Source organism: Sabethes cyaneus, chromosome 1 (genome assembly GCF_943734655.1).
Source record: "Sabethes cyaneus chromosome 1, idSabCyanKW18_F2, whole genome shotgun sequence".
NCBI lineage: Eukaryota > Metazoa > Arthropoda > Insecta > Diptera > Culicidae > Sabethes > Sabethes cyaneus.
In genome coordinates this window covers 108,528,549-108,542,787 of record NC_071353.1, presented here as the reverse complement: position 1 = coordinate 108,542,787, position 14,239 = coordinate 108,528,549, and the positions used below count along the sequence as shown (strand labels likewise).

At 37.7% G+C, this 14,239-nt stretch overlaps 1 protein-coding gene across 2 annotated transcripts in view; it reads left to right on the top strand.

Moving 5' to 3' along the window:
- Positions 1-12,244: 12,244 nt before the first annotated feature.
- LOC128745386 (serine/threonine-protein kinase Doa) overlaps positions 12,245-14,239 on the top strand; it is a 202,230-nt gene continuing 200,235 nt past the window's right edge. The window contains exons 1-2 of one of the 2 annotated variants that reach the window (XM_053842450.1): positions 12,245-12,619; positions 12,679-12,908. In XM_053842450.1, coding sequence (XP_053698425.1) covers positions 12,807-12,908 — 102 coding nt within the window. In that variant the 5' untranslated portion in view covers positions 12,245-12,619; positions 12,679-12,806. Of the gene's footprint in view, positions 12,909-14,239 lie in introns of both variants that reach the window. The other variant, XM_053842448.1, reaches the window with a different exon arrangement.

Here is a 14,239-nt window from a genome sequence, read left to right as displayed (position 1 = left end):
TTTCGGGGGACATATTTGGCTTTTGAGATAATTCACCATGCGGCACCTCAAATCACATCGCGTTGATAAAATAACAACAATGGAAGTATAAAGGGGCGTCAGTCGCATATAATCCGGTACCCGGTATTTATAATGAACCGTAAAACGGGGTAACTCGGGGCAGATGAATTACCCTGTAATCCAAAAATGCCCCCAAAACCCGGATACCGGATAGTCCGGAACCGATGGTGAAATGGTAATTTTGGCTCCAAAATTTTTCCATTGTACTTCCATTAGTGTTATTTCATCAAGCCAATGTGATTTGATGTGGCGCATGATGAATTATCCTATCCAAAAATGTTCTCATAAACCGTGCACCCGATGTTCCGGAACCGATGATGAAATGGCCATTTGTCTTCAAATGGTCCCCATAGCTCTTGTAACTGTTTTATTTGATCAAGGCGTTGTGACTTGATGTGCCGCAAGATGAATTATTTCATAATCCAAAAATATCCCGCGAAACCAGGTACCGGATGTTCCGGAACCGATGGTAAAATGGCCATTTGGCTTCCAAATGACCTTATTTTATTTTCATCAGTCTTATTTAATCAAGCCGATGTGATTTGATGTGTCGCAAGATGGGTTATCCTAAAATACAAAAATGGCCCCAAAACCCGGGTACCGGATGTTCCAGGACCAATGCTGATGTAGCCATTTGCCTTCAAACTTTCTTTATTATACTTTCAATAGTCTTACCTTATCAAGCTGATGTAATTTGACGTGTCGCAAGATAAATCATCCTAAAATTTAAAATTGTCCTCAAAAACCGGGTACCGGATGTTCCAGAACCAATGAGGAAATGGCCGCTTGGGTCCAAAATGTTCCCATTGCACTTCCATTAATCTTATTTTATCAAGCCAATGTGATTTGATGTGCCGCAAAATGAATTATCTCAAAATATAAAAATGTTCCCCGGGACCTGGTAGTGGGTGTTCCGGAACCGACGCAGAAGTGGCCATCAGTCAACAAATATTCCCCAACATACCTTGGGTGCTAGTTTTTGGCCATAGCTTTCAAACGAGGTAAAGAAAACGAAATTCGGATTGAAAATGGATGAATGAGAGCAATTTCAAAACTTGGGTCGTTTTCGACCCTTAATGCATAATATGTAACTTTTTTCTAATGCATTAGGAAGGTTAAACGTTATATTTCATGTGCCAGTAGTACGCAATAATTGTATTGTGAAACTGAATTGTTATTTATGCAACTTTTTACAAATTAAATGCAATAACAAAAGCACAACTTACAAAAAATCGTTTGTTATCGATATTAACTGCATATGCGTTATAAACGAATAAAGCGCATGGTTACGTTTTATTTCAATAATACGCATATTCGCAGTGAGTCAGGTAAAACAGTAGTAGGTACACTTTTCGACAACGTTTATTTGCTTTCGGGAACCCCGCTCACGTACGCGTGAAAATTCTACAACGACAATCAAGGCTGGAAATATCAACTTGACGTGAATAAAATTACCAAAGCCATGCTAACGTTTTCCGAAAGTTGTACCTACTAGCCGCCATTACGCACGCGAAAAGGTCGATATCAAAAAGTTATCATGGGGTGGGATCAAGTAAATTTCAATATAAAGTCAATCACGACTTTATATAGTAGAATCAATATATATAGAATGCCAGTGTCGCTGTTTTTCTATAGGACTCATTGTGGTAAACATGGTGCTAACAATCTGTATCAAGTATGTGAATCGGGAACTTCGTTGTCAAAGTCTTGGTCATTGTTATTTATCTGTTCTTTATCTGTGCGCTGGTTGGTGCTGTCCCTGTCATCAGTGTTCAGTGCGTTCTACGCTGTGTTTTTATGCCAGTGAAATGGTTTTAAACGTTCTTTTTCTTTCCGTCCGGATAAATAGAATCCCACAACTGCGCCCTTTTGCATCGATTTTTTCAGAAATTGGAAGCAAGCGAAGTTTCCAATCACATTACTTGGCAGCCATAATTGATATTTTAAACTGGTTGTCAAAGTTTGACAATGAGATTCCCTTTTTGATTAATCTCAGGCACACACACATTTGCATATAAATATAATGTAAATACATTATCTGAACATGTGTGATGTTTACCACGCGCACTGCAGCGACACTGGCATTCTATATATATTGATTATACTCTTTATATGGTTTAAATACGTTTTTAATTTATGCTTGTTTTATATTTTCAACACAATTGGATTACCGTGTACCCCCGTTGGTATGACCTTCTTTAATCTGAACATTTTTAATCTGTACCCCGGTGGTATGAATGCGTTCACATCAAAAACCGATCAAGCGTCAAACACAATTGACGTTAAAGTGGACCGGTAAATTAAAAAAAAGCTAAAAATCTTAATGCGTTTCCTCTTGCTCAGGAGCTTTGGCAATATAGCTCATATGCAACTTATCTCTCTCCAGCACTCAAAATAGACCATTTTAGTCGAAACTGCCGAGCCGATTTCGTATTATACAAACCGAACCTTTAGAATTCGCGCATGTTTGAGATGTTTTCAAAACGTTTGTTTTCGTCAAATCAAAACAACAAGTTCATAGGGTGCGCGTCTTACGCGTGTGTGAAAATGAATAGAGTTACCAAATATTCAGATTAAAAATGAACTCGCCCAATCTGAACGAGCTGTTTTTCATATTAGCGGGGGTTGAGTGTACTGTAGATAAAAAAAAACTCAGTAATCAGTCTTCATGTTTATTAATTAATCTGACGTGAGATTAAAATATACGATTTAATACCGTGGACCATTGTATTGTAACTTTGTACGAGCCATAATGGCGGATGTGATCGTAATACTAGGGCAGCATTTTTGACATTTCCCTAATACATCGCACGTTTTCTTTCCGCGCGTTCACGATAAAACTAAAGGAATGTAGGGGAACTGTGGGTAAGACGAACAGGTTAAGAAGAACAGCCAATATAATACAGAGAACTTATGATTTATAAAACCTAAATGCAGTTTACTTCAGTTCAATATGTATATTGTTTTCAAAAGCAGCTAGTGAAATGTTTAACAAAAAATGTTTTTCAATGTGTATTTTGAGTATTAAAAATGGTCCTTTCAAGCATTCGTGAGCGGAGTTCCCAAAAGCAAATAAACATTAATATTTTTTGAAACGATGGTTCTACAATTGATGAAGGGACGGTAGGGGAAAGAAAATGAAAATTTTTTGATGAAGGAGGGGAAAAGCGGAAAGGAAGGGGGGGGTATTGGTAACTATGCTTGACAAGTAGTCATTTTGACTCCTACCTTTTGTCCAATGCTGGAAGGTGCATGAGTCGAACCAAGCTGTAATCTGAGATTATAACCGGATTCGAACCCACAACACCCGCCAGGGCATGTGGTTCGCTGGTACTTGTACCTTTGAACCATAGAGGCGCTGGACAAAAGGAGACCGCAAAATCCACTTCTCAAGAATAGCGACGCATTTGGTTGGGTTATCGACACATATTGTGCCGCTTCCTACATCAATTGCAGATTACCACCGAGCGAGAAGTTTTAATCTAACTACTTTTTACTTTCAGGACGACGACACTATGCCGGCCCTTACGACTTGCAAGGTACTGCACGTGACCTTGTTCGTCTGTCGGCGTCGCACTATGGGGCAGAACCCGAAAAAGCTCGGACAAAACCTCAAAATTTTTATTTGAGATATTCTATCAAACTTAATATTCTACGTATAGTAGACACATAATCTATAAGAAATATACATAAATTGTTTTAATAAATAGTTTTTCAATAGGCATTAAAGAAGGTGAAACACAGTGTAAAAAAATTTTGGAAAATGAAAAAATAAATATCATTTAATCTTTTAGTATCTGGCTACCATGCTGCTTAAAATTCTATACTTTTAAAGGACAATTCACATTAAAGGGATTATAAACTAATAGTTTAGGTGATATTAAGAGAGATTTTTTCCTAGTAGGCTTTGTTCTGACCAAGTGTTTTAGAACAACATATTTGTTATTTTTGTCAATCTGACTGATCTGACTGATTGTCCGCTCTGACACTACCATAAAATCAACATTCAGGGTGTTAACTAGTAATAAGCAAAATATTAGCTGCTACTACTGTTTTACCTGACTCACTGCGAATATGCGTGTTATTGAAATAAAACGTCACCATGCGTTTTATTCGTTTATAACGCATATGCAGCTAATATCGATAACAATCGATTTTTTATAAGTTGTGCTTTTGTTATTGCATTTAACTTGTAAAAAGTTGCATAAATAACAATTCAGTTTCACAATACAATTATTGCGTACTACTAGCACTTGCAATATAATGTTTAAGTACGTTATTTTTAGTGATCAAAATCAACGATATTTTCGATACAAGGGCGATATTTTTCGAAACCTTTCGAACCAACACGATACCGCGAATACAACGCTATGCGCAGTGAGTCAGGTAACACAGTAGTTGCGATGTTCGGAGATATTAAAGTTTTCCGAATGCATGTTTTCCGGCATTTTAGGCTACAAATTAGTAAATGCGCGCGCCAGTGCGAAGTTCATTCCTGCTGTACGTTAAACAGTCATGCTTCTGTATGTAAGACATAGCATTATTATCGTTATGAGATACATCGGACCAATTAGCTCTGTTTCAAGTCAAATTGGCAGTAGAATATGTTCGGTTAAACTTTCAGCTCGTTTGAACTACTGTTTTACCTGACTCACTGCGAATATACGTATTATCGAAATAAAACGTAACCATACGTTTTATTCGTTTATAACGCATATGCAGCTAATATCGACAACAAACGATTTTTTATAAGTTGTGCTTTTGTTATTGCATTTAACTAGTAAAAAGTTGCATAAATTACAATTCAGTTTCACAATACAATTATTGCGTACTACTAGAACTTGAAATATAACGTTAAGTACGTTATTTTTAGTGATCAAAATTAACGATATTTTCGATACAAGGGCGATATTTTTCGAAACCTTTCGAACCAACACGATCCCGCGAACACAACGCATATTCGCAGTGAGTCAGGTAACACAGTAGACATAGCACACATTTGAGTTAATAAAATTTTAGCTGCATTTCATTATTAATGCTTTAAAATTGACGTTTTCAACAAGTGGGTCCATTATATACAATGCAAAAAATGTCGCCATTACCGGACTCTCTCCATGCAAAATACACTAAAATGCCTATAATGGACCCGGTCGTTATTCTATTATAAACCACAAGGGTCCATAAAAGGAAAATGGACATTCCAATCTGTTTTAAAAAATCTGTAAAATATAGAGATTTGCAGCAGAAATTGATATGTTTAGGCTTAAGCGGGGTACGCTGCTGAAAAGTAATGGGTAAAAAGATAGGACAAGAAATGCTCAAGAAATCGATTTCGTTTACGATTTTTTAAGCAGTACGCACTTCATAAGAAATATTATTTCACGTTCAGATGGCGGGTTTTATATGCAGGTGAATTAAAACGTCACTTTTCCGTACGGAATAATATCCGGCGCAATTATTACCACAAGAAAAAACTACAAGGTATACAGCCCTAAGGGTTGTACGAAAGGGTGACGTAGGACTGTGTCATATAATACTCATTATATTGATAACATGTTTTAATCGATGAAGTATAACTATGTCTGATCATTAAATCAAAGACTAATGTAAACTGCATTTCTGGCATATGCATATTTGAGTATTTGTGAGTATCATTGTTTGAGTGTTTATTTGTAAAAGAAGAGCGAAATTTTCTGATTTTATTCTTCATTGAATCAATGGTGGTTTTGAAAAAAACCGTTTGAAATTGTTTGGTGGCCCTGAAAAGAACTATGTTTGAGCTGATAGCACATCTTAAAAATCAGTACTATAATTACTGTTGCCAATAAATAGATGGATGTCGCTATTCGGTCCTTTAGACTCTAGGATGATGGTTGCCCGCTAATAGAGGAGTGATAGGAAATACCAAATCACTGTAAAGTAGAAATGAATTAGTTTTATCAAAAAATATAAGAAATAAGAAATATAAAAATACAATACTTATTTATTGCTTAAATTTAAGATAAGCAATTTATGAGTTGTTCGGGGACCGATTGTAGGAGTAAACTGTTAAAGAATGCCAGCAAAGGGATGAATCGATAGAAAATCGATTTCAATATAAGCGTCAACTATGTGGAACATAGCATTATGTGACTATGGTTAACATTTGATGATTGCTAACAGATTTGATACTTACAAAAGATTAATTTAAAGTATTCAATGCCATCACAAATGGCCCCAAAATCGCGAGTTCAAAATCAGGCACCGTGGCTCGGTTATCAAGAAACAGTAAATCGTGATAAAATAAATTTAGCTGCCAATCGAAAAGGGTTCATCGGGAGCGATTGTTGGCATCTGTAAAGGCGAATGACCACTGTTGAAATATATGACTGAAATAAATAGTAGGATGTGAAACTTACAAAACTTTCTAAGTTTTAGTATTTGTTAACAGAACAAATCAATTCAATCAATCAATTCAATGTAAGTCGATACTGTTAAACCTTACTTACTCTAGGGCTGTGGTAGAAAACGATCGTCTCGGCTTTATCAATTTTAACTTGATAGCAACGTGAACTGAGGACGATGATACGAAAAGTACGACACGTACCTTTTCGTAGACAATACCGGAATATTCCTCGAAAAAGTAAGATCGATGCATGAACCTCCCAGGGTTGTTGCCTGTCTGGGATCAGTCACGAGATCAAATTTCATCCATTCCGTTGGTTTCGCCACCAATAGCCGTCGATGGTAAATACTGACCGTCCGTCAGTGCGATTGTGCGATGAATGAACAGACGGCGAACCAAGAGTACCATTTTATAGTCACTGGCACTGCCGCTGCTGCTTGTAAGCTAGTGAGGTGGTGGGGGAAACCAGATCAATTGCTGCTGCTGCTCGAATGATTATCCGACGCTGAATGAGCAAGCATTTTCCATGGAACGTTGAAACGTTAACCATTTAGAAAAGTGAAGAAAATTCTTTTCATTCTTCAATTACTCTACCCAAGTAACCACGAAGCTTTATATCAATTCATTTGTAATGCTTTATAGTGCGCTACAAAGCATATCATATAATGTGTTATTTTCTTACATGTACAATAAATGCAGTAATAAAGTGGAAAAGGGCCCCACTATTGTCAAATTAAAGTTGCATTATAATAGCAATTGCTAAAGCACCATTACGGCATGAATTAAACATCGCTTCGCCTGCATTATCGACATATCGTTATTTTTAGCCTGTTTGCGAAAAAAATAAAACATCAATTCGGCCGGCGTGTCAAAAGACAAAAATAAATATATTTCATATTTATTTTTTAAGTCCGCTGGTTCTAGCAGCTTCTCAAGCTATGCGTTACTTCATTATTTACGACGAATGGATTTTTTTTTTGCATTTCAAATGTTACCTTTAATGAGACTTGAACCTGATGGGTGCGTGTATCCCTGCATGGTTCATTTGCTGGCGCCTTTGATATCTTAACCACAGCTGTTATAGATGAGTGAGTTGTAATTAGTCGTACTTAAATCGTCGTTCGTAGTTGATTTTAGAATTCAATTGGTTGAAAAAAGACAGCAGCAGTTAGGTGAAACAGAGTATGAGTAGTGGCCGTAAATAAGCAAAAACGAAGTCAGGTATAAGCATTTTATTAACATTTACGGTACGTTTTAAAGATTTGTCCTAAAGCTTGTAAGCAACATATTGTAACATTATATACGCAAATAATGTTTTTAATAATGCTAATTTACGATAATGCTTAAACGCATTAGCAATGTTTATACAAAAGTTTTAACCATGCGAATTGCTGATATACCGCTGTCTGGTATTAGCGATGCCGAGCTACAGCCAATATGGGGTTATGCGTTAATGCTTGTGGTTACTTGGGATGTCTTCAAGTCCTATTTCATGTGTAATTTCAAGTCCAATTTATATATTGTAGTCTGAATTGGTCCAAACTTAAGTTTAACTTCACGTCCAATTTTAAGTGTAATTTGAAGTCCAAATTCAAGTTCCACTTTTAGTTTAATTTTAAGTTCAATTTAAAGTCTTAATTCCAGTGCAAATTTAAGTTGAAATTGATGCAAACTGAAGTCCAATATCATTTGATCATCAATATCCCGCATTTTGCACCTTACTGAACAACGCAGTCTAAAAGTGCGACTGGCACAAAAACTGCGACAATGCGAATGCTGTGAGTGAGAAAGAGAAAGAGTAACAACTACAATGTTGCTGTTTTGTTTTGTCATATACATTGGCATTAGAGAAAATAATCTGGATTAATCCAGGTACAGCTGCAAAGCACAATATCAATTTGAAGTTCTATTTTAAGCATAATGCCATGCTTAATTCTAAGTTAAATTTCAGTTCCCATTTCAAGTTCAATATCAAGTTTAATTTCAGGTTCAATTTTAAGTAAAATTTCAAGAGCAATTCCTGCTCCGATTTTAAAATTAATTTCAAATGTGATCAATTAGACAACTCGCAAGTTGCTGAGAACTACGCGCACTTGCTGAGTGAAGCTTTGCTTTCCTCAATGGAGCTAGCTGTCTTGGCACTCGAAGATGGATGTCGTTGGATACGCTAGACCGTCAACCGCGTTGTTAAGTGAAGAAACCCTGAGTGCATGGAGTGACTTTTGACGGAGATGAACTGGAAGGGGTTGATGAATTCATAAATTAGGGATTTCTGGCAACCGCCGTTAATAATATGAGTAGGCAGATTCATCGACGCATTCTAGCTATATCTGGTCTACTTTTCCCTTCGTAAGCGATTTCGATCAAGGAGCATAAACCGTACGCAAAATATAAGTGCATTTGCCGTATTTGAACGCAAGGTGTTGGTAACTGGAAGCAGAGAGCGGTCCAGGCGTATAAACCACGAGCTGCAGGCACTACTTTGAAAGATTCCCATCGTACACCTGCCGGCTGGCATGTTGTACGAATGCACCATCGGCACCAGGTTGAAACTGACTTGCGAGTTCTTGATATAGCACAATCCACCCCGGCTCGTTACGACGTAGCATTTTTTTTTCTTGGCTCTCTTGCTGATAGCGCCATCACTGGTCTGCAACGTGCATTCAACCAAATTTCAGCAATGTTTGACTTTCATCTGTCTCAGCAAGTGTTACGTTCTACATTTATTTTAATGTTTCGATGTTTACTGTATTAGGTGTTAAGGGCCATTGGGGCATTGTTACCTGTTAGTAAAGTTATGATAAAGTAATAAATGTTTTTCTGAAACTTGACAGATTTCTTGGCGGCTTTTGCATTGGTTTTCGGTGCAATTTCCATGATAGTTAAGATTAGCTAACTTCGCCATAGCGTTCATACTAGAAAGCATTTGGCTCCACAGCGCGCACGAGCACTAGGCACCTCGGTTAAATTAGATATACCCTCAGCCATTAAAAAAATAATTTACAATTCTCCTCCACCTCAATACAATCCGCATGTCGCACGGTTCATTTCTAAAAGGGGCAGTTTGGTCATCTCTGATCTGAAGTCTCCAAAACACTTGTAGAGCAAGGTGTTTAATTTGGTTATCTGTATGGTTGTAGAGGTACATTCTCACGGTCATCATATTTGTCCAGCTTTGTATGGCTTGTACCTTCTGTAGCGTAAACAGAAGTGGAAGGGGGTTAAATTAGTTGGTTTGTCGAATTTAAATCTTAATCCGCATGTTTGGGCAGAAAATGTTCTGATTTTTTAGGTCGACCGATATGGTTACCTCGTTTAATATTTATAAGTTCCATTTCTAGCATTATTGTCTGTAAGGTTGCTGAGTGGTCGATTTCTGGTCGGCCCGGCCGGTTTTTCACTTGCAAAGCCGGTGACCGGTCAATCTGGCAAAAAGTTGGTTTACCGACTTAAGAAAACGGATTTGTATTTTTTGTTCGATTTTTAAAATTTATTTTTTATTTCCATCATTCCGCTAGATTTTCTAATAAATGTATTAGCAATCCTGAGCAATTCGTTGCAGTTTCCGGTCAAAAGAGTTTAAAACCGCAGGCCTAACCAGTCCGACATCAGCTATTATTTCGTTCCTAACGAGATTTCGTATGAGTAGAAAAGAGAATCAACAGCAGCAAAAGCACACGCATATAATTTTTTAAAAATTAAGCTTATTTAGCTTAATAAACTTAAACAAAAGTATGGTTTTCGTTGTGGTTGCGTGTACCCTGCCAGTGTATCGATACCGATATCGATACCACTGGTATCGATGCTTGCCGCCCGATATTTCAGTCGAATCGATACTTTTAAAAAATTTGTATCGATATTCGAATATCGATACTTCTCGCAGTATCACGTCAGCAAGCTCAATAGAGCTTTCCAGTTATAAAGCATTGCACGCAGATGTCAGTGCGTTTTTTTTCTTACCAGGTTTGACAGTGTTGTGGGGTTTGTTTTGATTACTTATTCGCAAGACCCAGAAGCAAAAAACTGCAAAAAGGACAAAAATATATGTTGTACAGAACTGTTATCATTTTCCTGCTTCGGAAAAGTCGGGTATTTCCGGTTCCCGCAAACAAGTGGGACGAATTACAAGTAATAAACCCACTAGCAATAAAATTAGGTTACAAAGGGAATCGAAACAAAACACACAAAAACGTCAAACCAGAGTTGAGGTTAGGCACCGTGCAAAGGTTTATGTGTGTATTGGTACTTGAAAATGAGGCAAACAACAACAGTAAACAAAAGAGATGCATTCCTTTGTCACCAAGGTACAGAATGCATTTCGTCTTCCGCTGGCTTAAATAGCAGCATATTTTCTAAATATGTGCTTGAATTTGGAACAGCATGGAAAATTTGACCGAAATATGTGCTCTGCAGTGTGGCAAACGGCGAAACACAAGTAGTAATCGCTTTTTGTCGGTTTGTTCCTCCACCATCAGCTGTTCCCCAAAATGAGGTAAACATCATGTATATACACGCGTATTTCGTGTTCGCTAGTGTGGGTGCTTGAGCTGTCAGAAAGCTCAATCCAGCTTTCCACGAGCGATAATGGCGAATATTGAGCACAAGTGGGCACAATCTTTTGACATTCATTGGAGGAGCGTCGAGTTCGCCCTGACGGAGTTACTATGGATACATTCATGATTGTTTGTTGTTCGAGTGTAAAAATGTAAACATTGTTTAATTTTGCAGATCAGCTGAAGTGAAACATAACTAAACGGATTTAAACTTTTAGGGTAGACGCACCATTAGTGGTGGTAGTACCAGTAGTGGTGGAAACTTGAATTATTCCATCATTTTTGCATATTTTGGTACAAGTTTGGTAAGTATCGAACTACCAGTAACAGTATTATTTGATAAGTATCTAACTTGTACCAAAATCTGCAAAAATAATGGAATAATTCGAGTTTCCACCACTACTGGTACTACCACCACTAATGGTGCGTTTACCCTATAGTGGTTTGCGACCATAATTTGCTGAAGGCACTGGCTCAGAATACTTTTTCACAATCGTGTGAATTAAACATTCGAAACATTACACATTAACGCAAACATTAACTTCATGTTGGTCGAGCCGTTGTCAAGTTTGCTCTCGAACAGCGTCTCGACTTGATAAGAAACTTTCCGTTGCGTATTTGGACATTCTCCCTGAAATTTGCGAAAACTGCAAAGCCACAATCCATAAAACTTGTCCGTTCAATTATATTCCTCTTTAGCTGATCTGCAACATTGAACAATGTTTACATTTTTACATTCGAACAACAAACAATCATTAATGTATCCATAGTAACTCCGGCAGGGCGAACTCGACGCTCCTCCAATGAATGTCAAAAGATTATGCCCACTTGTGCTCAATATCCGCCATTATCGCTCGTGGAAAGCTGGATAGGGGCAAATGTCGCAATAGGGTAACCAACGTATTTTGGACCCTTTCAGCAACTGTACATAATTTGGACACTTACAGCAAAATCAAATGGAAGTGTCCAAATTATGTACAGCTGTTGATGGGGTCCAAAATACGTTGGTTACCCTATATTTTAAAATTTTGTAAATCCGCTTATATACAGAGCGAGCTTTTTTATATTTCCTAAAAGAAAAATAAATGGGAACACTACATAGCCAGCGAGAACATCGCCGAGAACGCAAACGTGAGATGAGATGAGATCGCTATTGTGTGCGCAGTGTGGTGAGCGAAAATCTGCCTGCTCGTGTTCGTATTCAGCATCGACTTTTAGAACAGGTAGGCCAGGCAAGACAAAAAGTGAAAATTTCTATCGGGTCCGTTAAAGAAGATCACATTATTCTGCTTTCAAAAGCGCATTCAATCCCTGTAAATAGGCTTTACTTGTGCAGCAATACGATTGTCTTGTGTCAGGATAGCGGAATATCTGGTTTTGCAGTGATTGGAAGTGAAAAAAGTGAAAGTAATTTCGTGTTGAAAACCCACGAAAAATCCGCTCCCCGCCTCACCGGTATTCATAAGGCCGTTTTCTCTTTACCTATCGCAACGTTGTTGATAGCGAGGTGGATTTAGTGTGGTGTGTGTGTTTGCTGAATGCTGTTTTTTGCGCTTTTTTCTATCAGCGTGTGACAGCTGCCGAAGTTTTTATTTCTTGTTTACGTGTTTTTCTTTTATGTGTGCGTGTGGTCTTCCCAGATCGCACTCGGAATCGTGCCTCTACTGTTGTCATTTCCAGATTGATCTGTCAAAATTGAAGAAAAAAGCAAACAGCGAGTGTGCGGAACCGTCACCCAGCAGAAGAAGCAGCGCAGGAGGAAAAACAGCCATCGTCGCTAGTGCAGACTGACGGCAGCTTAGGGATCGATGTTGATACGTTTCACGGGATCGGCAACGAAAACTTGGGAACGCGTAACTAGCATTTTAGGTGATTATCTGTGGAAACTTGTGCATCGGCCAGCAATCGAGGTAAGTGTTCAACGCAGCATTGTCGCTTTCTAAATCAGACAGTCGAATCGGAACAACTTTGCACCATTTTACATTTCTGGCTGCCGAAAGGCAATTGCGGAAGATGCGTTTCAATATGGCGCCCCTCGCTGCTTAGTTGTGTAGCTGACGATTGTGGGTCTGTAAGCTGATGGGTTTTACAATTTGACGAAACATTTTAGGTACCTACTTGTTTTCGTTTTGGTAAATGGCCTGTGTGGTCTATTTTTGGCGTTCAGCGCCGCAGTTGAATTTGTCTCCAGTGGCTAACATTAATAAGTTGTGCAATGATCTAGTTCCGTACCTATGCCTGTGTGTGACACGCAAATAACAGTAAACAAAAGTAGGTGCTAATTTTCGAAAATTGAAATTGATTTTGAAATAAGTGCTAGGTAGCTTGCTACCTATTAATTCGAAAAATCAAAATAGTAATCAATATGATATTTAGTGAAGAGACATAAATTTTTACAATATGTTTTAATGCAGCGCGACATCAATTGTTTCTGGGGGTCCACTTTAAAAAATGAAAGTGCTTACGTTCTTATGCCTTTAATTCAGTCCTTTCTCTCTAGATTTTAGAGATACTTGCATCAATTGACCTGAAAAATTTCGAGGCCTTAGTTAACATACAAAATAGAACAAATTTTTTATGGAAAATGCATAAATATGGATCACTGTTAAGAACTTTTAGCTTCTCAGCCCCATGATAACTATTTTATAGACCTGTGATTTTAATTATTTTGATTTCAGAAAAAAGCGACTTTGTCCCAACAGGCCATAGATTATTACTGATTTTGATTTACTTTGGCAACAAAACTGATGTCCTAAAAGTAAACTGTATTATAAAAGCTGTGCGCATCCGCCCGATAGTGTATGAAGTGCACTAATTCCATGTAACGCTAAATTCTGGGTATTTTATCTAACGTTAGACATAATGTTTTAGAAAAAAAATGCTTCAGAGTATTCTATTTTAAGCTTTCAAACATTGTTAACGGAAATGTGCATGTTGTGTTGGGAGAATTCTGATTTAATTTATGATCCTCGCTTATCCAGTTTTACACGCTTTCCCTTTCACGTCTTGTCCTACTCTGTTGGATCCTATCAACATCTTTGTTTGATTACTTCTATCTTCTGCGTTAATTGTAATAAACTATCGTTATAACAATTTAATTATATGCCCGACCTGATTAAAGGTCAAGACAAAAAACAGGAGGTTGGTCTATTAAAATCACTACATTTCTCACTAGTAGGTTGCTCTACTTCAACGTCCACACTTTGTATAATACCGAGAGAATTAGCGTCTTACAGAGCGC